Consider the following 24,206-nt stretch of genomic DNA (forward strand, 5'->3'; position numbering starts at 1 on the left):
TGTTGTGTCGGTAAATACGTGTGTAGAGGAATCGTGTATATAGCTGTTACACCGGACGGTAGCTACGTGGCTGTGTGTTACACTTATTGTGGTCCGTCCAGCAACAAAATGTGAACAGGAATTGAGTCTGAGGATGTAGCCATTAATAACTAAGTGATCAAGGATCCTATCCAGTCTGTTTTTGAATTTCCCCAAATTGTCTCTTCAGCCACATCGCTGGGGAGTTTGTTCAGATTGTGACGCCTCTCTGTGTGAAGAAGTGTCTCCTGTTTTCTGTCTTCAATGCCTTGAAGCCCAATTTGCATTTGTGTCCCCGGGTGCGTGTGTCCCTGCTGGTCTGGAAAAGCTCCTCTGGTTTGATGTGGTCGATGCCTTTCATGATTTTGAAGACTTGGATCAAGTCCCTACGTAGTCTCCTCTGTTCCAGGGTGAAAAGGTTCAGGTCCTCAGTCTCTCAGTAGGACATTCCCTTCAGACCTGGAATAAGTCTGGTTGCTCTCCTCTGAACTGCCTCTAGAGCAGCGATATCTGTCTTGAAGTGTGGAGCCCAGAACTGTCCACAGTATCCAGATGAGCTCTAACTAGTGCATTGTACAGTCTGAACATCACTGCCCTTGTTCTCAATTCTACACTTTTGACAATATACCCTCACATTTTGTAATACCTTGCACTTGTCCACATTGAATTTCATCTGCCAGGTGTCGGCCCACAACTGAATATTATCTAAGTCCCTCTGAATAGCCTGTGCTGCCGTGATTGTATCTGCTGAGGCACCTATTTTAGTATCATCTGCAAATTTGACAAGTTTTTCTAACTATCCCAGAGTCCAGATCATTAATATAGATTAGAAAAAGCACAGGCCCTAGTACTGATCCCTGTGGAACTCCACTAACAACCTCACTCCAGTTAGAAGCGACTCCTCTAATCAACACCCTCTGTTTCCTGTACATCAACCAGCTCATAATCCATCTACTTACATTACCCTGAATGCCTACAGCTTCCAATTTGAGGATCAGTCTTTGGTGTGGAACCTTATCAAAAGCTTTTTGGAAATCTAAGTATATCATATCATATGCTTTCATGTGATCTACAGTAGTAGTAGTAGTAGTAGTAGTAGTAGTAGAATTTAGTTTAGAAGTATGCATTGGTAAATACTATAGTATGTAAAAGTACATTGATTAATAGCTGTAATAACAGATAGCTATCATAGGTATACATGTTAGGATGAAAGTTAGTATAAGTAAGTTTTATTTATTTATTTATTTATTTATTTATTGTAGTGTGCAGATTAATAGCTGTGATAGTTTGTAATCAAAGTAGTACCAGAATTTATGTTATTTCTCGTCTACTGCCGAATTTGTTGCTATGGGGCCAGATAGGCTTTATCATGTCTCAGTATAATACTTTTTTATCATTCACTTTTGGATCAGGCACATTCATACATCATTTGTGCGTGACATGTCATGGATGCACACTTATAGAGCAATTTAAATTTGCATGTAAATACCCCCATTGTTTTAACTGGCTTATGGATTATAAATCAATAGATATTGGTAATGTATTATGTGAGGCAACTCTCATTTAGCAAACTGAAGTGCGTGACTAAATTGCAGGGAACTTTAAAATGTGCAAAAGGTTTACGTGTGGTGGTTTGATAAATATATGTAGATTCATATGATGATACATTTAGCGGAATTCTTTTAACCCTGTCCAAGGTGTTAAAACATGACAAATTTGATATGTGAGATACGCCCAATGTGGTTTCAGAACATATATCCAAATGTGCCTCATTCAATTGTTTCATTTTGATTATTGACAACATCGATTTGTTTTAGCTGTCTCACTGGATGTAGGTTTTATGTTATTTATAAATCTGCTTACATCAAGCATTACTCAAGTTCAATTTCCTGTTAAAGATAGTGTTTAAAGTAAAACAATGTAACCAAGCAGTGTTGCTCAAATTGATAGCAATATAGTGTTGGCAACCAATTGTGTAAATATGCAATATGTATATCCTTAGTCAGCAGAGGCCACATTTATTAGAATAATCAGACACACATGCAAGTTCAAAGAAATACAAAATAACACATTTTATTAAGGCAACAACTAAACTAGTAATAGAGTTAGAACAGTAATTAATCTGAAATACTATATATGCCTAATGTACTTTGGGGGTGTTGTTACTACAATAGTTAATCCATCTCAATATTAAAAAATGATCTCTTTCACAGCATATGGAGGGGGAAATGATCCCAGAGTTCTGGTCAAAGGTGGATGATTGTCAAGATTCCAAAGAAAGGTGAAAAGGAAACTGACAATTGGAGGGGAATAACACTCCTGTCCCTTCTAAGCAAAGTCTTCTGCCGAGTCTTACTGAACCGGATTAACAAAGCTATAGACTCAAAGCCAGGAGAAGAACAGGCTGGGTTCAGAAAAGGAAAGGGCTGCATAGATCAAATACTCACTTTGAGAAGCATCATAGAGCAAAGCATTGAATGGAATATTAACTTCATTGACTTCAAGAAGGCTTTTGACAGTGTTCAGAGAAAACCTCTGGAGGACTCTGGAACAGTATGGCATTCCACCAAAAATAGTGAAGCTCATTTGTTGCTTCTACAAAAATGAATGTTCAGTGCTTCTTAACAACAGTCTGACAGAGTGGTTCACTGTTGAGTGGTTCACTGCATAATATCACCTATCTTGTTTTTGGTGGCCATTGATTGGGTGATGAGAAACACCACTAAATATATGCCTCAGGGCATCCAGTGGACTATGTTCCAGTCATTAGGAGACCTTGACTTTGCTGACAACATAGACCTCTTATCATGTAAACAAGACCACATGCAATATAAGACCACAAGACTCTGCCGCTTTGCCATCCAACTAGGCATCCAAGTCAACATAAAGAAGAGTCAAGTACTCGAAGTTGAAGACTTTACCTACCTAGGTGCCTTGGTCAGTCAGGAAAGCTCCATAAGATATCAAGAACTGACTGAACAAGGCCAGAGTAGTCTTCCAATGACTTTGGTACACCCGGAAGTCCAAACAATACCAGCTCAAAAACAAGATCAGACTCTACCACAGTAATGTTAAATCGGTAGTGAATGCTGGAGAATGACCCAGTGTGACATGGAATCACTCTCTGCCTTCCATTATGGATGTCTTAGATGAATCTGCCAGATATTTTGGACCAACAGGATATCTAACTTTGACCTATTCAATTGCATGAACACTTGGTGCATTGCAACAGAGATAAAGAGGAGGAGACTCAGATACTCAATATTAATATTGTTAGTCCACCATGAATATCTAATTGCTTTAGATTCAAGATGGTTAACAGTGAAAGAGTGAATATCTTTATGTGCACAATGGTAATGAATTAAAATTACACGCTGTGAACATTTACAATAATACCCATTGAACTCAAACATGGAATAAACGTGGATAATATTTAATTTCCATCCTTCTTGCTAAACAACAATATATTTAACCATTTATTATTCAGTATAAATTAGATTATCGGTATGTTTAATAATGGATGTTTCAGAAACTGGAGATGAGAATATCTGGCATACTTCTTGACAAACTGACATAAAATCCACAGTCAAGCATTCACAGCATTTCATTAACCCGTGCAGGCTTATTTCTCGAGTTCATGAGATGACAAATACTGAATGTTCAATAGCCTACTTATCATTTTACTCCTACTTATCTTCCTTCCTGGATTAAGATGATTCTAGCATTTAAAGAAGTGGTTTGCCTTCTTTAGGTCTTTCTTGGAAGGACAGAGTTGCCACACAGGGGAAGAGTGAAGGAAGAAGCTACGGTTCAATCGAGAGATAATTCAGCAAACTTCTTAATGCTTCAGATGATGATCTGCATCATGTCAGCAGATGGATGACTTGCCAGACCACTTTCTCTATTGATTTGAGAGCCTTCTTGAGGTATCCTGGTCTCCTTTGTGTTTACATAAGATGGCACTCAATTATATTAAATGGATTATCCCGGGTTTTTTGTCACAGTCAAGCTCCATTCAGGGGACAAACACAGAGACACAGATTATTTGCACATGATACGTTGTACATGTTTCAAAAAGAAACAACGCTCATCTGTTCAATGGCCTCAATGGAGGAGATAGTTCACTGCAGGTTACCAGGTAATATGATTCATGTATCTCAGAAGCATGACTATATTATTGGAGATACTGGAGTTCAAATATAAGGTGTGACTTTCCCATAACAATGGTTTTGACTCACAATCACAATCTTTATCATTTCAAACTAGTAACTCAGTGTTAGCTTCTGTTAAAATATCATTAGCAAACTGTCTTGTAGCAAATGCTTTACCATTGTACTTTTGCTGTGCGATGGGTCCCTGTCAGATCACTGGTGGTCAGAACAGTTTAAATATGTTTTTAATGTTCTAAATGTATACATCCAAAGATGTTCAGTGCACCATGGCTGCTGTGCGTTTCTTCATTTGTAGCACGTCTGAAATAATGGATTGCTGAGTAACTCTTAAATTGTATCTGCCTGTACTGTATCTCTGCAAGTGACAGCGGTGTTCGTGGTTTTTCATTTATTTGAAGTGGCATGCTTTTTAAAGAATATGTAAGCCTCTGTGTTCTTCCTGTGTAATAAGATTCATTCTTCTGCTACAGGTGAAAACAGAAAAAAGGAAAAGACTGTGTTTAGCACCTGTTTGCCCGGAAACAATTCAAATTAAAACAAACAAGAAATATATAGCCTATATTTTATTATTGAACGGTACACGTACAACACGTATTCTTTTGCTTCGAACCAGTTAATTAATTGGCTGATTAATATATGCCAATATTAGTTCAATGAGTACAATACATATCTAATGAAATAGTTATATTGCTGTTCAAAATCTGTTTTGTGTTTTTTTCCATGATGAGGCATAACTTAGTGCTTTTAAATGAATGAAATCATGAGAACCACATGTTCTAGAAGAAGAAGAAGAAGAAGAAGAAGAAGAAGAACAACAACAACAACAACAACAACAACAACAACAACAACAACAACAACAACAACAACAACAACAACAACAACAACAACAACAACAACAACAACAACAACAACAACAACAACAACAACAACAACAAAGCCTGTGTCATCATAGACAACCCAAAAATGACATATGGAAGTATAAAGTATCATGGGACGAATAAATGCCATGGACAATTAAAAAGTGTCATATGTCACCAAAACATGTCATACTGGAGCAAAACAATGTCCTGCAGAATTAAAAAAGTGTTGTAGAGGAACAAAACAGGGGACAGTCTATGTGTCCATATTTTGCATGGTTAGTTAGTACCTAGGAGAAATGCTTGTTAAATATAATTATTTATAAAAACAAGTCATGAATTAACTGCCTAGTCTGTTGCCTAGAGAAGTCTATTGATCTGAAAAGATATTTTGCATAAGAGTTGTGGAATGAGATCAAACGTCAGCTGCTGTTTTCTGGTTCTGCTTTATATAGGTTATAAATAGTGACTTTGGTAAAGTAGTTTTCAATGTCACTGAGTACTTTGTATTTCAATTTAGATTTTGGTTGTTATTTCAAAGCAGCTTCCACACATTATTTAAATGCACTAAATCAGACCCCAGTACTCGGGGGCTGCAGTGTCTGCTGGTTTTTGATCCAACAGGAGATCAAAATTACTTCATTAATGGTATTATTTACTCTGGTAGGCTTATTTTATTTGTATACCCGACAATTTGTTGATGACTCAAAACACTGAACACACACAACATTTCAGAGTCTGGAGAGAAGTATTCAATTCATCCAGTCTATTGTTTAATTAGACTAATTAAGGAGCTAACAGCTGGGCTGGAACAAAACCCAGCAGACACTGTGGCCCCCCAGGACTAGAGTCTGACATTCACAGTCACTGTCAATGTTAACTTAATTCTAAGCCACATTTGTCTGCAATAAGTATAAAACAGATATAATCATATGTTGTTAACACTGTATAACTGATCACAATTAATTCGAGATTCATACATATTAGTATTGGATCACGAATACATCACGTATTTGAATGAACATGTTTTAATGTGTACACCTTGATACAAATAAACCATATCCCCAAGATTTACATAGATTTAAATGTCAGCACACATGGACGTATATACTTGTAGGAGAAGTCGAGCACTTTGCATAAGTTAACCCATAAACAGGCAGGACGTCTTGCTGCAGCATGAATATTTAACTCGAAATTTGCTGCAAGGGGATCAGAAACGAAACGGCAGCTTTTGCAGCACTGACGTGTGACCTTTGAATCGAAGCAGGCAGAAGTCACCCACTTGTTTCGGAGACTAGTGCATTATTTTGCAGAGCTGGAGAAATCTGTGTGGGCTGGATGCATGCATCGTTATGAAGTGACTTCGGTGAAACCACATCCTCGCAGCAGAGCAGCCGGAGCAGCCGGAGCGCAGAGCTGTGACGTCGCTCTACACGCTGCCTGGCCGGCGCGGCGCTCCGAGGAGCCACAGTCGCTCAGGGGACCGGGGCATGACGGCAGCGGGAGCGGCTTTAACTGCCCCCATCCAGACATGCACTGAAACGCATCCTTCTGGATTGCAGCCCTGCAAGAAAGAAAACGAGGTAAATGGTGACAGCGTTTTGATTGTTTTTGAAATGTTGTGTGTGTGTGTTTTTAAATTGACCCCATCAGGTGATTTGAAACTGACACTGTTGTATTGTTAGGGAGATAGTAAGAGGAAAACGAGCACTTGGAATACATGTATTAATATTAAGATTAATTCACTTAATGGATTGAGAAAAGATCCATTAAGGACGAACAGGTTAACAATTTACCCCGTTTTAGTGCGACTTGTTTGGCTATGTGCTACTTACACAGGGTCTGTGTCCTTAGTTGTATTTAAACCATACCGAAGCTGTTACTCTAAAAGATTGATTGATTGATTGATTGATTGATTGATTGATTAGTTTTGGTGGTCAAAATGTTATATACCCTTACACTTGTGACAATAGCTAAAACTAGACCTTAACAGGGTAAACAGACATAATTTCAAATCTCCGAAACCAAGACGAATAAAAAGTTTATTATTATTATTATTATTATTATTATTATTATTATTAAAGAAAGTATTGGTTCTTTCAACAAATGTTTTGCCATCAGGAAAACTAGTTTTTGATTTGTGATATTTGGTCTTATTATAATATTTTCCATGAATCGGTGTCATGGAGGGAAAGATACAGGTGGGATTGGCCATGGTGTCACATAACCTTGTGAACTAGATGTAATAGAAATATAAGTGACATGAGATTGCATAGGTCTTATATTTATTTTTCAAAATAACAAGGAAATGCTTATTTCATTGTGTTCAGGTGCTTGGATTCCTCCCCAGTTCTCTCCAGAATCTAATTGTTTGACACTTAATTTGCACTGAAATGTCCATGGGACAAAACAGGGAACGATATTGCCTCAGACCTTTGTAAAGCCCACGTGGACTATCCCACTGTTTGTGTGTTTGTAAGTGTGGATAGACCAGAGTGCACGGTTCTGCTTAACTGAACAATGCTTGAAGAAAGAGCATTTAGCTAGATTAATCAACCAATGTATGTAGATTACAGTAATGCCAAAAGCAGTTTGAAATCAGTGAAGGTTTGACTCAGTGGGAATTTTTTTAATTTTCTAAGATTGATTTAGATAGCTCTGTGATCTTGTGCAGAGGTTCCTAAGAAGTTCACTTTTACTCCAGTACTACTGCTGCAGTTGCAGACTTTGTGAATACTAGCTTGTGGTTTTTAGGACTGTTTGTCAAGAAATATGTCAGATATTCTCATCTCCAGTTTCTGAAACATCCATTATTAAACATACCAATAATATAATTTATACTGAATAATAAACGGTTAAATATGTTGTTGTTTAGCTAGGAAGGATGAAAATAAAGCAAATTCAACAATCACTTTTGAAACAGGGAAGCGGTAGGAGTCTTTTCTCACCACACCTGACTGAAGGGAATGGAAAGTTCCTTTGTTTTCATCCCATGAGAGCTTTTTTGCTAGTTGTTTACTCAGCGGTGACAGTAGAGAAGTAAAATTAACCCCTGATACATGCAGATTGACATTCTTCTTCGTAAACACCCTCCCTTCTTCAAAACGTCTCAAGTCCTTGCATAGCTTAGTAGAAATGTGAGAAGTGAAAGCGCTCACTTGGATTATCATGACTGAGATTTCATCCTGGGTTACTTATCAAGCACCAGTTGTGCATAGAAAGTGAGCTGCATCATTTAGAGGTTCAGCAATCCTGTAGCACGTTGACACAAGGCTTATTGTTCATCACATGAACAATCAAAAATCTGTCTAGAAGCAGTAATTCCCCTTTTGCCACCAGGACAACAATTACTTATGTATTTTCTCCTGTTGTTTATCTACTGAGAAGAGGTGAAAAAGAGAACCAATCATGTTTAATATTGAAGTGAAAGTTACCGTAGTGGAAAAAAACAGAAAAGAGAATCCTCCACGAGGTATTTGACTCTTGTGCAACTGATTTTAAAGAAGCAAATGAGTGATCATTTAAAATATACATATTGTTTAGAAAACATCATAGAGATATGACTACTTTGAAGCCATTAAAACACGTAGCATCCTTGAATAAGACTGTAGAAAGCAGCACAACAAAATAATTGGCAATACATTTTTTAAATTGCATGTAAACAGTATTTGGTCTGTTCTCGTCCATGACATCCCCCAATCTCTTTCTTCTTCTGCCTTATAGGTTCCCTCAACATCTTCGATGATTGTGTAGACTTTAAAACACCTCTTCAAAAACCACCTCCACCTTAGACAAGACATCATGGAAGTGCTACAAATGACCATAATTTCAGTTCTCCTTTGTGGTCTGATTCAACACAGTAAGTTATTGTTTGCTTGTTTGTTTGTTTGTTTACTGACTTCTGTTCTGAAACCCCAGAGCTGCCATTGTAGTATTGGTTTGCAGTATATCAGTAAACTCTGGCCAGATAATCTATAATTGTGCAGTAATCAATCACCTTCAGGGCCGCTAACTCGCCACAATTCTGCGTCATTGAATGTGGGCCTCCACCAGTGATAGATAAAAATAATAATCTAAAGGTGAACATAACTCTTTCTTGTAATAGACAGACTACGATATTAGTCATCTCTACGTCACTGGCAGACCTACAGGCCATCTTGGCAAGCAATGTTTCCTGTCCTATTTACTGATCAATGTATGGGGCAAGTAGGTCACAGCCACACAGAAAGAAAGAAAGAGAGCATCAGACCAGACTGATTAGAAGATTAAAGAGGGTGATAATGAAATGCAAGCGATGTTAGCTATGTGCTTGGGGTGGTACAGTGTGGGCAGCTGAAATCAATACACAATGACTTGGGTCTATGTTATAGGTACAATGGGTAAACCACTGCTTAAGTTAAAGAATGTATTTATAGGAGGTCTGGCTGTGCCACTGTCTCACTGTGTTGGTCCCAAGTGAGTTATTGAACTTCCTTCTAATAATCTAATAATGGATAAGAAATATAAATGTAATGTGACTCAGAGGAAGTGTGGTCTCTCCTTCCTCAAGTGCTAATAATAAAGCACAGTACCTTGTTGTTCATCTACAGTATAACTGTGTCAAGAGTAGGCAGGCAGGGACAGTCATGCACATTTTTTATTCTACAATGACATCAGCACGGTTTATTTTTTCCAGAGGACGTAAAGAAAGAAAACAACGTTTCAGTGTACTTTAAACAACTAACTACAGGCAGTCCCCATATCTATCAGTTATGGCTTTGTGTTCTCCTCTTCCTCTTTGATACCAATTGGTGTTCAATTGATCTCCATTAAGTGTAGCCTGACTCTGCTTAGCTATAAAACATCACCAACATAATGGAGGCAGAGAATAGTAATCAACTGTCTGTGCGTTTGTGTGTTTCCATAAGGGGTTGTGTGAAGCCGTCTGCATGGTGTATGCGTTGTGAATGGTCTTTGCAACTTGGATTCTGGCCGATAGGACGAGACTGAATCATTTTGGCAGCCCAGCAGTGTGCAGTACCTGTGTTAAGAGGACCGGCCTCTGAAGACTTGTAAAGCAGTGCACATCAACAACACCATGTTATGCTTTCAATTGGGCCACTAGGGCACAATTTCCTCCACCATCCTTTCTTCATGGATATGAAGAACTTCTAGATGTGCTAAATCGCCCAGTTTCTTCTCTAAGAGGTTATTATCTTATTATTCAAGTTGTGTCCTTTTCTCCGTTCCCAGCTACGGGCTTCTGCAATGTCACCTGCACTAATGACTACCTTCAGTCTCTGAACTGCACCTGCGCAGGCCAACAACCTGCCCCCTCCTATCAGCTCCTGGGAAATTGCTCGTAAGTACACGTCTCTGATGTCTCTTGAAAAGACAAAGCAGTCGATGGTTTCACTAAATGTCAGCACTTAGTCACACTTCTGAAAGAGGTAATATGTCTCGAACTTAAAGGCCAAGTGGTTAGAGTGACATTTTAAAAAGTGAAGTGTCTTGTTTTGTTTATTTGTTGTTTTTTTATTTTAGTTTTGTTTGTTTGTTGGTTGGTTTTCATTAGAAAAGTGCCGGTTCATTCATTGTGTGTGCTGGGAGAGTTGTGGTTTTTCTGGCAGGACAGAAGTGGTCATGGGCGGCTTTGGGTTTGTGAACATTGCCCCCTAGCGGAAGCAAAGGGGGCAACAAACAAATCTTGCTTGTGGATTTTGATTCAATGGAATAAAAGAGAGAGAATCAAATGAGAGGCGGTGGGGGTTGAATAAATTCTCTCCATGACATGCATTGAAGGCTGGGTTTACAGATTAGAGGAGCAAGTGTAATGTAAAATCAAGTGAAGAGATGAGATCATTTTTGCAGATTTTGTTTTTAAATTTTGTGGTGTGTTTTTAGGTACGAGGACGGCTCAGCAGAATCAAGCTGTGAGATCACAACTGACCAGAGATGGTGTGAGCTCAGCTTCAAGGGCCACTGTACAGACCTGAGTGAGTTCCAGGGCTGCCACGTCTGTGTGAAGAACAGCAACGTGGAAGGAAGTATAGACCCCGAGGACTGTACCGATGTCTATTTAACAAGCAGCAGTAAGTATACCCTTATACTTATTAATCTTATTCAATTAGAGAAAAAGACCCCTTCCTCTCTCACCACAGCGCACACACTGACATGTAATGCTCACTCTCTGGGCCGCCATTAAGCAGGCTGAACCATCACTGTCTGGTAGCTGGGACCAGGCGTGTAAGAACATAAGAACATAAGAAAGTGGAGGCCATTCGCCCCATCGTGCTCGTTTGGTGTCCATTAATAACTCAGTGATCCAAGGATCCTATCCAGTCTGTTTTTGAATTTTCCCAAATTGCCTCTTCAGCCACATCGCTGGGGAGTTTGTTCAGATTGTGACGCCTCTCTGTGTGAAGAAGTGTCTCCTGTTTTCTGTCTTGAATGCCTTGAAGCCCAATTTCCATTTGTGTCCCGGGTGCGTGTGTCCCTGCTGATCTGGAAAAGCTCCTCTGGTTTGATGTGGTCAATGCCTTTCATGATTTTGAAGACTTAGATCAAGTCCCCACGTAGTCTCCTCTGTTCCAGGTTGAAAAGGTTCTGTTCCTCTGTCTCTCAGTAGGACATTCCCTTCAGACCTGGAATAAGTCTGGTTGCTCTCCTCTGAACGGCCTCTAGAGCAGCGATATCTTTCTTGAAGTGTGGAGCCCAGAACTGTCCACAGTATCCAGATGAGCTCTAACTACTCCAGATGAGTTCTAACTCTCCCTTCAGCCCAATATACAAATAAGAAACCTACCACACTTTCAGTTTATACTCTGAAAGCTTGAAGAAGAGACAAAAAAAGTCTGTGAAACACCTCCCAAAAGATGGAGGGGAATTGAATCAGGCAATGGCATCATCTTAGCGTCTGTGGGGACCACTGTCCCACACTTGAGGAGATCATTTCGCTGTCGATGTCTTGTATTGTTTTTGCGCGAAACCCAACCCAGTACAATCTTTGGTTTCACACAAATTGCGCCAACTCCAACAGAAGAGCACTCCTGTGGTCGGCTTCTCCCCAGCTGAGGTGTAGTGCTCATACATTCCCCCGGAGACTGTTACTTTCTTATTGAAGCCCCTTCCTCTTGCTGTTTCCATTGCTTTCGAAGCTGTTTTAGAAATATAAATGTTATATTTATTATCCAATAGGTCTGTTGAACGTCTTTATGCACTACGCTGGTGTTCATGCGCTATTTCTTTGACAATGGTGGAGGTGGGGGGGGGATTGAACAGCATAATTCTGAACCGTTGTCCCCTGTAGCTTTTCCCAAGGTAATGTTGCATCTCCCTCTGCCATTTTTCCATCAACAGTAAAACCGAAGGCCCCCGAAAACCTGACTCTATTGGAGAACCAGAGTAACTATAATCTGTCCTGGAAAATGTGGTACACAGAGGACAGAGAAGGCTACTACCTGGTTAACAATCTTAGGTATGAGGTGCGAATAAAGGATACATCTTCAGAGGTAAGGAAACTCTGAGATCATGTGACTGTTACCAGTGCCTTCAGTGGTAGAAGGTTAACAGGAATTTAATCATCTTCCCAAGCGAGGGTAAAGTCCTAGAGCAGATAGTAAGAATATTACACTTCACTTGGCTTCGGGAACATATTTTATTACATTGTTTATAAAGATTGGGTGGAACATCAATTTATTGTGTTCTTCTCAATATGTCTGATAGTTAAATATTATCACCTATTTCCATGATTCTACATAGTAAACTCTAAAAAAAACGGAAGGTATACAATTGATAAAACTAGGTTTGGTTGTGTCTTTCTTCCCTCTTCTAATTTGTCTAGATTGAATGTTGTCTAGATTGGGTAATTTCCAAAACCCATCAATGACAGGGAGATGGATTGAACGGGAGGATCACTGTGCACTGAGAAAGTTGTGTGTGTTTGCCGTGTGTGCATTTGTTGAGCGTGCCGTTGCAATGTGTTCACAGAAGCTGACGGATTTCCTGGTGAACGAAGACAGACGATACCTGGTCATTCCCCACAGCCGTCTGGGCAAAGGAAGAGAGTACACTGCCGAGGTCCGGGTCAGCTTGATTCCAGACTTTGATTACTCGGGTCCCTGGAGCGAGTGGAGCCCGGCCTACAAGTGGAGAACACAGTGTAAGTCCTGCTCGTCTTAAAAGGGTTGAAGACTATGCATGAAGGTTATGATGGCCAATAGGTTCAATAGCAGCCTTTTCTCCCTGAAGCCTGATCTGGTAAGATCTCTGACATGGCCCTTGTGGCTGGAGAGATCTCATAAGGCTGTTCCCAATGGTAGCTAGTCCTTTATCGGTTAGTCTTTGGGGTTTCTCAGTCTGCTCTGGATGCATTTATTCCTCTAGATTAACACATTTCTCTAGCCGCCCTGCTAAGCAGTTCGGCAACTGGTGGCAACATGGACACTTTAGGACAATGTTATTATTGAAAATTACAATACGTAGCTCTTATTATTACAACCAGAAACCTCCTAGATCCTGATCAGTGTCTTTTCTCATTCATTTACAGCTGACGGCTGGCAGAGTTACAGCCTCTATGGCGTCTTGCCATTTGTTGCGTTTGTGGTGATCCTGTGTTACATTGGAAAAAGGTAAGCGACTGAGAAAAGGGAAGTAGCTTGGGTGGGATAAATATTGAGACCTGGAAACTGTGGTTATACTGCAGAAAAGTGTTTGTGTCCTAAACTATTGTTTTCTACTGGAAATGAAAGCACCTTGGGATGAGAGGTAGTGTCTTTGTATTGAGGAAGAAGGATTTCTGGTTGGTTTTGATGGGAGAAGAAAGGTAGAGGTCAGTTTCTGCTGAATTCCCAGTTTGCTGGTGTTGCCGTGTTTAATATTCTCTCTCTCTTTTACTGGCTACTTCAATAGAGAACCAAGAGAAATTAAACCCACTCTGTCACAGTAGTCAGAGCGATTACCTTTGGGCTAAATTAACACCTGTTTTTCCTAATGGGGGTGGAGGGGTGGGGACAATTGATGGGGAAGTGACCGAAAAAATTTTCGTATCGTATCTGTTATGAAGATAACAGAAGTCAATTGAATGCTTGATTGTACCATTAGGTTTTGGATTTTGATCTCTTTGTTTCTTTAAAGGCTGGAGAAAGTAACATGATTTTAAAGTTTTCACGAATATGGGCCTAAGAGACGTGGGTGTTGAGAAACTAAAACTTAAATAAAAATGATATGAATGCTGCTGCAAAATATACAAAGCAAAGGTACAGGATATTACCAGATAGGTCTGTGTGGCAAGGATGACTGTAAAATAGTGTCTGCTGGCCAATTAAACATGAAATGGTTCTTGATTAATCATCTAGTTCTTTTCTTGCAATACCTCCTACATCTGAAAACCACAAACCTTGCAAGTCATTTCTAGTCTTATGAAAGAAAGCTAGGTGCAAAGCATCAGACTTGTGATGACAGGAAATCAGCTCTTTATATGTCTTACTTTGTTATTTTAAAAACCTGTGCAATGTAACCAATGCTCCTGACAGTTACTACAGGTTTACATGTTTCTGGTTTTCTCTGTTCAATTGAAGGTTGTCCTGCAAAACAGTTAAAACGATCTCGACAAACAGGGTAGCTGCCTGTTGTAGTTTAATCCACGTCTTATTGAAAGCGAATACACAAGTTATCCTCACAATTATTACTTTAGTGTCTCTGCATTTGTTTCATTTGCTGAGTTTATCAGTAAGCTTTCCAGACAATGTGTACTCCCATCAGATCCTTGTCAGTGGGCATCATAGGAGACAGAACTGATAGCTCAAATCGACGTCACCGTGATACAAATTATGGTTAAAAACACGGATCGTTCTCAAATGTCATATTTCGTATTTTGTACGAATCCCCCCAGACGAGTAATCCTTGCACTTTATGTTGAATCACTTTCATATTGGACTTCCCCTCGAGACTGGTTCGCACCTCTCTTGGGGAAACTCCCCCGTGTAGCCCCTCACGGTCTCCTTGTCTCGAGTGTTATGCACACAGCACCCATCTGTATTACTCAGTGGGTTTTAAACATATCTGACATTCCCCCCCCCTGGTCTTCAAAAATAACTAATCATATTTGCAATTCGAGTGTTGGAGTAGTGAGTAATAGTGTTTTGCACTTTAGGCCAGTTTTATAGGACCTCTGTCTGTGCAAGGACCATAGGGAGAGAAAGCTACTGCAGAGTGATGCAGACAACACATTCAGCTCTGTTTCTGTACTGTCTGCGGGATTACTCGGCGAAAGTTGAAGGTTTCTGTCCCTCCATCACGCAGCAATGCTCGCTGTGTGTCAGATGGGACTAGTCTCTAAATCAAGGCCAGCTCAAGTAGGGAAAAAGAGTTGATACAGACTGGAGTCCTTGTATTGAACTGACCATGACGTTTGCTAAAGAATATTCATATTAATACTAAAATGATCTTCCTGATAATATGTGGCTGCCTTTTTTACTGCTTACAAAAAGGGAGTCAATACTACCAGTTATTGCAAGAATGTGGAGAATGACACATACAGACTGAGCTCTGTGTGGGTCAGTCTGACCTTAATAACTAACAGAACTTGGAAATGGAGTTGTTTTTGTGACTGAGTTTGTATGAATGTTTGAGGTTTGCTTCCCCCCATTACAACTTCTTGTATAAAGCACTTCTTCATGCTTCGTGGCTCAGCAGCCGTTTGCCCTCTCACCCTGTCTGTCGTAGAGTTGGTAGCTGGCTGCATGTCTTAGATTATTTTCTCATCATTTTCTCTCTGACGTCCGATTTGCACGGCCCGAAACCAGTTACGACCGCAAAGTGCATATTTTTTTCAAACATCTCTGCCCACTGCCCTCCTAATCTGATTGTCGATGTGAAGGCTTGTGGGGCATCAGAGGAGGGTGCTGTCCCGATATGCTACCCCCGTGCACTCTTGTTTTTCCACTCTTTTTATCGTATCCCGCACACCCACGACTGAGACACCTCTTCTGAGTAAAACAACAAGCCAGGCACCCTTCCCATCACGTGCTCGTATCAGGGAGATGTTTTAACACTGCCGCCCATGCAAACCAACGCCTACCTTCCCTTTGACACCCTAAACAAGCGAGTAAATCAATATTTCACCTCTGATATTAAATAACTTAAAAACCTTTCCTGCCCAGAAAAGGCCGCTGCGGTTCTGCAGCTCAGGATGTCTGCACGGCTCGGCTACTAAAAGCTGTGCTCAGTGTTTTGATGTTTGCAAAATGTTTTACGCCCTCTTTTTTTTCCCCTCCAGGAGACTGCAGAAGAAGCCATACCTGCACAATTACATCCCCAGCCCCGAAGACTTCTTCAAGCCCCTCTACCTCCTGTATGATGGGGATTTTAAGGTAAAAAAAACAACAGAGAAAAAAAACGAAATGACAACAACGTGTGACTCAGTGTTGCGTGTGCGATAGTATGGGCTCGGAGGGGGTTTCACAAGCTGTAACGGAAGAGGGGAAATTGTAGGCTGGGCCTCCATAAAGAAAGCAAGCTGCTCTGAGCACTGAACGGAAAATACCATGGCTCACAAGGGTTTAGTTTAGCTCTCATGGGCTATTTTTAGCTGTTTACAGTTTTGGGGGGTAATTTGACAAATATTCCAAGAGTTCAACAAAGTGGTAGCTTTCCCTATATGATTGAGAAACCGTTAGATAAGCCCGAACACTTTCAATAGACATGTTAACAATTTATTATTATTACGTTGTGTAAAAATGGCTGTTTTTTTGCTGTCTGAAATTCGCAAATTAAAGAATTACAATGAAATAACAATAGGATCGTTTTCAAGGTCTATTCGATCAGAGGAGAATAATTTTTTCAGCAGCTGAAGAAATGTCGATAGAACGAGAGTCAAGCAACCGATAAGAAACATCGGTTGAATTCAGTTCACGCTCTTACTTGTAGTGTTAATCGGATAGTGTGAAAGTGGTGGGAAAAAAGTAAAAAGTGAAGAGAAAAGCCCGGACAACTTTTCTCATCTGTGTCTTGTGAGATTTCTTTCAGAGGATTTGGGCGCAGGTGAATGTGAATAAAAGGCTGTGAGTGTGTGTTGAGTCTCTGTCCTGTCGGTGGTATTTAAACTCCGTTGAGGCTGTTTTCAGTGAAACGCAGGGGGCTCTTTGGGTTGTGGGTTTGCTGAAACCTTCCTGTAAAAGGTGCAGTGAAACAGTACACGGTAGTCGACCACATGCTCAAACCGCTGCACTACGGTTGTGAAAGGAAACTGTTGAGTGGTTACACAGAGAAACCGCCAGTAGGGGGAAGTACTGCATTACAATTAAACTTTCTGAGCAGCTGATGCGACTGAAACATCCTTAGTGATTGCATCGCTCCATTCACTGCGCCTCGAGCACTGTCTGTGTGCGGTTTGTGTTTGTATATTTCTGCTCTCAGGCTCAAGTACTACCTTTTAGAAAATTCACTGTAATTATTGTATCACGCTGCAGCCAGGGTTTGGGGACAGATATTAATCCTCTCATGGGGAATGCCCACTTTTCAAGATCCTGCAGGGTATCCCTTTTCGGTATAAGCCAGTCACAGTATGCTGCTGCTTCCTGGAGTCAGGTGTGGGTTTCTGTTCACCTTCGGCTCCTGTCTTGAGTGGGAGCTCCATCCCACACAGGTGATAGCTGTCATTAATGGACAACCTTTACAGCAGTCTGACTGTTCTGATCTGCTTGCATTTTGACATTCACCTCATGCACAGCTAGAACTGTTGCTAGAAAGATTGTCTGATAAGCTTGTATGACTACTCTGCTGCAAAGAAACAAAACTGACCAAGTCAAAGCAGCCAGCAGTGTAAAAACAGAATTAATTAAATTGAGTGTACAAACAAATCCCATAATTACCCAACTCTCTTTAAAACAAAAATGTCCATTACAAATAATACTAACAAAGACCCAACCACACGACAAATCTGTAGGGACGATTTCCTTATTCATTCTCTTCCAGTGGTAATATTGTGAAAATAAAAATCTAGTTTATGCTGCCAAACACTGTTTCATTAGAATATTATCTCACTCCCACCCCCACAACGCTCACACACTCACCCACCGACTAAAAGTGATAGTCATATCAGCAAGTGCAATCTCTGTTGAATGTGTTTTATGTGTGTTTTGACTGAAATAATCTATAGTATGTTCCTGTTTTGCATATGCATCTTCTTCTTAATGACCTTTTATGAGATTGCTCCCGTGTTTGTCATTCAGCATGGCTTGCAAAAGCAGCAGCTTCCAGCCCACGCATGGCGAGACAACAATCTATGAGTCTTAATCGTTTGAAATAGTTAGTGTTTGGCGGAAATGCACTTTTTTTAATCTTATGAAACACAGCGGAAGTTTACTTCGTACCTGAGGTTGTCAATATATTTAATTTTGTTTGCATTAAAGGGTAAGAATGAAATACAGTAATAGGGGGACCTTGAATTAATGTTTAATTTTGTGACAAAACATTTGAGGTTTTGCATGTGAACATTTTTGGCTAACCCAATGCGAAGTTGTTAGGGTTACACATACTTTTGCCCACAGAACATACAATTGAAGGTATAACGAAATACAACAGTGCTTTCTGGATGTTGTGGATGTGGCTAAAATTACGAGCCTTAGTCACGTGAGTTTTACACCACAGTGGACATCTTGCTTTGATGCAAACTGTAATTAATAGCTCTCCGCTCTTTGTAACACATTACTAATACAAATGCAAGCTGTGCACTGGGTAATTATAGCACTTGATGACCATGAGGCCTCTACACTGTATTTATAGACATTTCCATTTGGTGCTTTTGCGAGACACGGCCATTTATGTGAACAGGTGCGTGTGTGGTGTATAAAAAGAACCCCAGAGAGAAAGGTGGACAGTACAAGGCCTCGCTCGGGTCTGATCTGCAGACTCTTTGCCCATTTCTCACCGGCCCTTTGCAGCGTGCGGCCGCATCGAGTGTGTGTCTGTGCAGAGCGAACATCTCTTCTTGGGCAGACAGCCATGTTTGTATCCATAGCATCAGCATTTTAGGATCAGCAGACGTGGCACTATCACCAAAACTGTCTTATCTCCAATGTTGGGTTTTGCAATCCTGAGCGCACATTTGTCAGTGCTGCATGCAAATCTATGCAATTTTGTGGCTGAAAGTTCAGCATTTTAGCCTTTGATAGCGTGTGTTTGGGTAGGTGAATTAGTTTAAAACTAGACATACTGTGAAAAGCATCCATGGTTGTATGGACTTGAGTTTATACAGATTTCTTACAAATGCAACAGATATAAAAACCTATCTTTGTATTTGCAGTTATTTGGCCCTACTTAGCCATGAGGTAAAAGATCTCTCCCCAGTTGTATGAAAAGAGTAAAACATGTAGATAATGTAATAACCTTTGTTTTGCCACACGCTAATGCGTTTGCATTTTCAAACATTTCTAGGTAAACAATTGCAGTTTTTGTTCTGGTTTCTATTGTAACTGAGACGTTGCACAACATTTTTTTTTGTGCTGATTGTTTGTGGTATACTATCTGTGCTGCCATGGTACTTTTATTTAGTTGTTCTCCCTAACGAAGTGAAAAAGTTATTACCCCTTCTCTTCATTAATGTTTCAGCAACACTTGCGAGGAAGCAGATGATCATGCATTTAGTTTAGCAACATTATGTTTATTCTTTTCTTCTCTTTGTTTTGAAACAATCTGTGGTTAACTGTTGTTATCAGATTGTACTTCAAGGTTAGTTTGCCGGATCTCCACAAGATACCTGAACATGTGGCAGATTTAACAAGACAAAATGATTCACAGCAGCTCATTGATGTGTTGTTGGCATTGTCTTCCCTAACTATACTCGCATGAACCCCAGCTGGCATTCCTGTCCCCACAAATAAGTGTTCTAATTGTTGACATGGCTGTTAAGACCCTACTTTTGTTCATTTCAGAAATGGGTCGGCCCCACCTGCACGTTCTCAGCCTGCGACTTCCTGGAGAAGAACACGGTGGTCCCTGTGGTGGACAGCAAGCACAGGACCCTGGAGAAGCTGTGTGAGATCGAAGGCATGACGAATAGCAAGGACAGTCAGGGCCGGGGTGACGCCTCCTTCTTGAGTCTGTCCACAGAAGGGGGCTTCAAGCTCTACTTCCCCGGAGGCTCAGGGCAGACAAGGGACAAGTCCACTGGCCACATCTCCATCGACACTGTCACTGTGTGGGGCGAGGAGGGCCTGGACTGCCCGGATTACAGCAGCTCTGGGGGAGAGGACCCCTACAGGAGCTGCCGCGGGGGCCACGAGTGCTTCGGCTACCCACCCTCCAGCCTGGAAACGGACGGGCTGCTCAGCTCTGGCGGCAGGAGGAGCGAGGTCGTCTCCTGTGGCTGCGTTTCCCTGGGCTACAGAAGAGGCCAGCAGGCCGGGCAGGATGGGGGGGAAGGCTCTGGTGACTCGCCCGGCCCGGTCGGGCTGTACAGCCTCCACGGCCCCAACGGGTGGCAGCTGGAGTCTGGAGACAATGAGTCCGAGAGGATCTCCCTGGATTCCTTTGTGTCCAACGACCGATCTGAAGACGACGGCTACCCCCGGGTGGGCCTGGACTTGGACACCATCGACAGTGGGTTCGCCGAGTCGGACTGCAGCAGCCCCGTCCACTCGGACTTCAACAGCAAAGAGCCGATGAACCCGGCGGTGTTAAATGATCAGGAGCTGGCGCAAACAAACTACGTCAAACAGTGGGTGGCGTATACCTCCAAGTCCTCAGTGGAAGAGAGTTCCAGCAGCTGAAGTGCGGTGTGACACAGCCCGGTATGCACAGCTGGGCCCCCATGCCAGGTCTCCGGTATGTGCGGTGGGCCACCAGGACAGCCCCTGCGCTGGTCCTCCACAGCACAATCCCCAGGGACAGAGATGTCTTCGTCCAGTCTAAGGTTATTGCATTATTGTTTGCCCATGCCTTTCATAATGTGGTGCAGCAGTCAATCATGCCTTGGTCACGGAAAGACAACACTCGTCATTTCATCACCTGTCCCAAGACAGAGCACCTGCAGCTTGTGGAGAAACGAAAGGTGCTCCCAGAACATACTTTACTAACAGACATTGTTAACTGACGTGATACAGCGTTCTGTGAAAGACTTCACCTTGTATTCCTGGAACTCTATAGGCTGGTTTCACAGACCCACATCGGTCTTTAACTACCCACAGTCTGGTGCTTATCCCGGTCTGTGAATCCAGCTGTGTGTGTATGGAACCATACTAGTGTCTTTATGTTTGTATAAACAGTATTAATAACATTGGAACCGAAGTATGCACAGTCTGACTTCACTATAGCAAAATCCCGTTCATCATGATAATCCATCTTAATTGCAAGAACCTTTTTATTCCCCTTGAGGTTTGCCCTGTCGCGTCCCGCACTTTATGTCATTGCACGTCACTGAACTTCCTGCAGGTTGATGCCCTTCTTTCAAGGTCCAATTAATATTAAACTTTCAGGGACTTTAACAGAGGTGATGGCCAGTAAAAGTAAATAACATATTGTTGTCACGCAACCTAACTTCTAACCTTCTACAGTTCTGTTTTAACCATCCCCAACCTGTTCGTCAAAGTGAAGTTGAGCTGTATCTTACTTTGGTGTCTTCTCTGATTTAATTTTATTCTCTAGATTTTGGGGAGGGGGTGGTTGCCATTTGTTTATTCATTAATGGGTTTCTTTTCTCCATGATTTAGTTTTCGTTTTCGTTTTTTCACACAATCTACAATAAAATAAAACACACAGTTACTGTACGTTGATTAACACGATACTCAATAATAGACTAATAAAAAGAACTGACCAGATGTTTTCTTATGTGTTGTTTTGAATATTGCACTTATTGGGACTTGGTACTGTAGATTCAAGTTGAAAGTTATACTTTATAGGCTCTTTCATTACCTCCACTGCACTGCCCACCCCTCACAGAAAGTGGGCCTGTTTGTCAATAACAAAGGCGCCATCTCTGTGTTTTGTCCACAAGAAAAAGAGAAAAACATAATCTGTCTGGCGATAATTATTTAGTAAATATGATTGTTTACTGTCACATTGCAATCATTTACACTGTGATTTCGAGAGACGCAGGAGTTTATACCCTGTGGGTGGAATTTTCTAAAGTTATCAGAGTTGAGATGTGCAATGTCTTTCATGTGTAAAGTTTAAATAAAGATAATAAAAAAACACATGAAGTCATGTCCATGGGTGTGTGTATGTTTTCAAAAAGATAGTCTGATTAAATCTTCATTTGGTTTTATATATATATATATATATATATATATATATATATATATATATATATGTATATATGCATCACCAAGTGTCATACTTTTCTTGTCTAGGTGGTTGTGGTAAGATATATATATATATATATTCGATGAGATGGAGGAAAGGAAAGAGTTTATTTACTTGTCATCCGTGATCTAATCTAATCTGTTCTGGACCAGGCTGGTGCTGGTTCCATGGAACTGCAAAGACTAAATGATCCAATCGAGCTCCTGTCATAACCAGTGTTTTTTAGAACACTTTACCATGAAGAACAGGACAACAATAACACGAGAAAGAAATACGTATTTTAAAAGTCAACTCTTCAACCAATGGGTGAGTCAATCTGCCGGTTAGATTGGGAACCCATATGCACCAAATGTCAGACCCTAGACCAGGAGTAAGCAATCCCTGCCCTTGAGGAACAAATTCCTGCAGATTGACTATGTACCTTTCATTGAGCTACTGATGAAGACCTGGGGTCACTGTATTCATGTTTTCTGTAATAAACTTGTTACTTCTTCATCGATGTGTCCTGAGAATTTATAAAACCACTGCAATTTGGCAACGAAGGTAGGATATTGACCAGCCAGCCGACTCAACAAGGGGCCATCCAATGAATCTGTCTCTGGAGTGAGTATGCTGAAATTACCACCTTAAATAGGTTAGCAGGGGCATCTCAAGGGGGTAGGCATCCCAGGCAATTGCCTGGGGCCCCGGGTTGGGGGGGGGCCCAAATTGGAAAAACTCCACCGCCCCCCACCCCCACTATCACAGGAGAAAACTCAGCCGCTCCCCCACCACGGGAGAAAACTCCGCTGCACCCCTACACCCCACCACCCCTCCCCATTTCAAGGGAGAAGACTCCACCGCCCCCACCCCCCCCCTCACGAGAGAATACTCCAAATCCCCCCCCCTCTCTCACAAGAGAAAATACCATCACCGTAAGGATTTATTTTGCCTGGGGCCCCCACATACCCTAGAATCGCATCTGGTTAGGAGGTTAGGATTGGGGGGCTGTTCATATGCAGTCCAAGGCACTTTTTGTCAATATGCACTATTACACTGCCATTGCTGATCCAGATCAAGTCCAATTGCAACAAGTATTTGATCCTGACAGTGGAAACGCTCGACCGGCTCCAGTTCAAACAAACACCCTTCACAGTAGTGGAGCAGGAGAACTCTTCCCTACTGCTGTATTAGAAATAAAATATTGTCACAAGTGGGGCGTGACTGGCCTTAATCACTTATTTAATTATTGTTTGTTGGTTCCTTCTTCACTAATTATTATTGAGTGCACTAAATTAGCTTATTTTATGGTTTCTCTTTGTTATTTCCACTTTCTTTTATTCTTTATTCCTTAATTGTTTTTGAATTGGTTTATTACTTCACTTGTGTTATTTAAGTTAACAGCCAGCAATACACCGCCCGGCCGCATTCCCACATGGACTTCTGAGCACACGGGAGTCGGGGCCTGGGGTCAGGAAGCTCAACACCTCTCTGCTCGATGACCCTCGTGTCGTTAAGACTTTTGGCAGACGAGGAGTGGAGGACCCTGAGGGACCTTTCTGATTCTCCCATAGAGTGGTGGGAGATGGTGAAGGTTAAAACCAAGGGCTGCTTTATCCAGCTAGGGAAACAGAAAACTCACAAGAGGCTGGTGAGATATTCCCATGTAAATGCCTGCCTCCAGCACCTGAGTCTGTTACAGCTCAGAGCTGTAACCTGGCTGGCTGATGAGGTGGCCCGGGTGAAACATAGCCTCTCTGCCCTCTATAGGGAGGAACAGGAAAAGATCAAGGTCCTTTCCAGGGTCCAAATCATGGAGGACGAGGAGAAATGTAGACGCTTTATCTTCAAGAATAGCGGAGTTGGAGCTGGCAGTGCTGGAGCCGGAGCGGAGCTGGAC

At 41.4% G+C, this 24,206-nt stretch overlaps 1 protein-coding gene across 1 annotated transcript; it reads left to right on the forward strand.

Annotated features, from left to right (window-relative positions):
- The first annotated feature begins 5,361 nt into the window (after nucleotides 1–5,361).
- On the forward strand, nucleotides 5,362–22,228 carry il21r.1 (interleukin 21 receptor, tandem duplicate 1). Its single transcript, XM_066689599.1, has 9 exons — nucleotides 5,362–6,630; nucleotides 8,771–8,906; nucleotides 10,280–10,388; nucleotides 10,931–11,118; nucleotides 12,386–12,537; nucleotides 13,016–13,187; nucleotides 13,575–13,656; nucleotides 16,305–16,398; nucleotides 19,960–22,228. The coding sequence occupies exons 2-9, from the start codon at nucleotides 8,849–8,851 to the stop codon at nucleotides 20,794–20,796; spliced, it is 1,692 nt and encodes a 563-aa protein (XP_066545696.1). The 5' UTR covers nucleotides 5,362–6,630; nucleotides 8,771–8,848; the 3' UTR covers nucleotides 20,797–22,228.
- Nucleotides 22,229–24,206: the final 1,978 nt, after the last annotated feature.

This window comes from Amia ocellicauda, chromosome 17 (genome assembly GCF_036373705.1).
Source record: "Amia ocellicauda isolate fAmiCal2 chromosome 17, fAmiCal2.hap1, whole genome shotgun sequence".
Taxonomy (NCBI): domain Eukaryota; kingdom Metazoa; phylum Chordata; class Actinopteri; order Amiiformes; family Amiidae; genus Amia; species Amia ocellicauda.

Bases quoted from the DNA above. Each gene is read 5' to 3' on its own strand.
- il21r.1 (XM_066689599.1), top strand. From the start codon at position 8,849: ATGGAAGTGCTACAAATGACCATAATTTCAGTTCTCCTTTGTGGTCTG. The intron at 10,389-10,930 runs GTAAGTACACGT...GTGTGTTTTTAG, and splicing joins CAGCTCCTGGGAAATTGCTC to GTACGAGGACGGCTCAGCAG. The intron at 11,119-12,385 runs GTAAGTATACCC...TTCCATCAACAG, and splicing joins TGTCTATTTAACAAGCAGCA to TAAAACCGAAGGCCCCCGAA.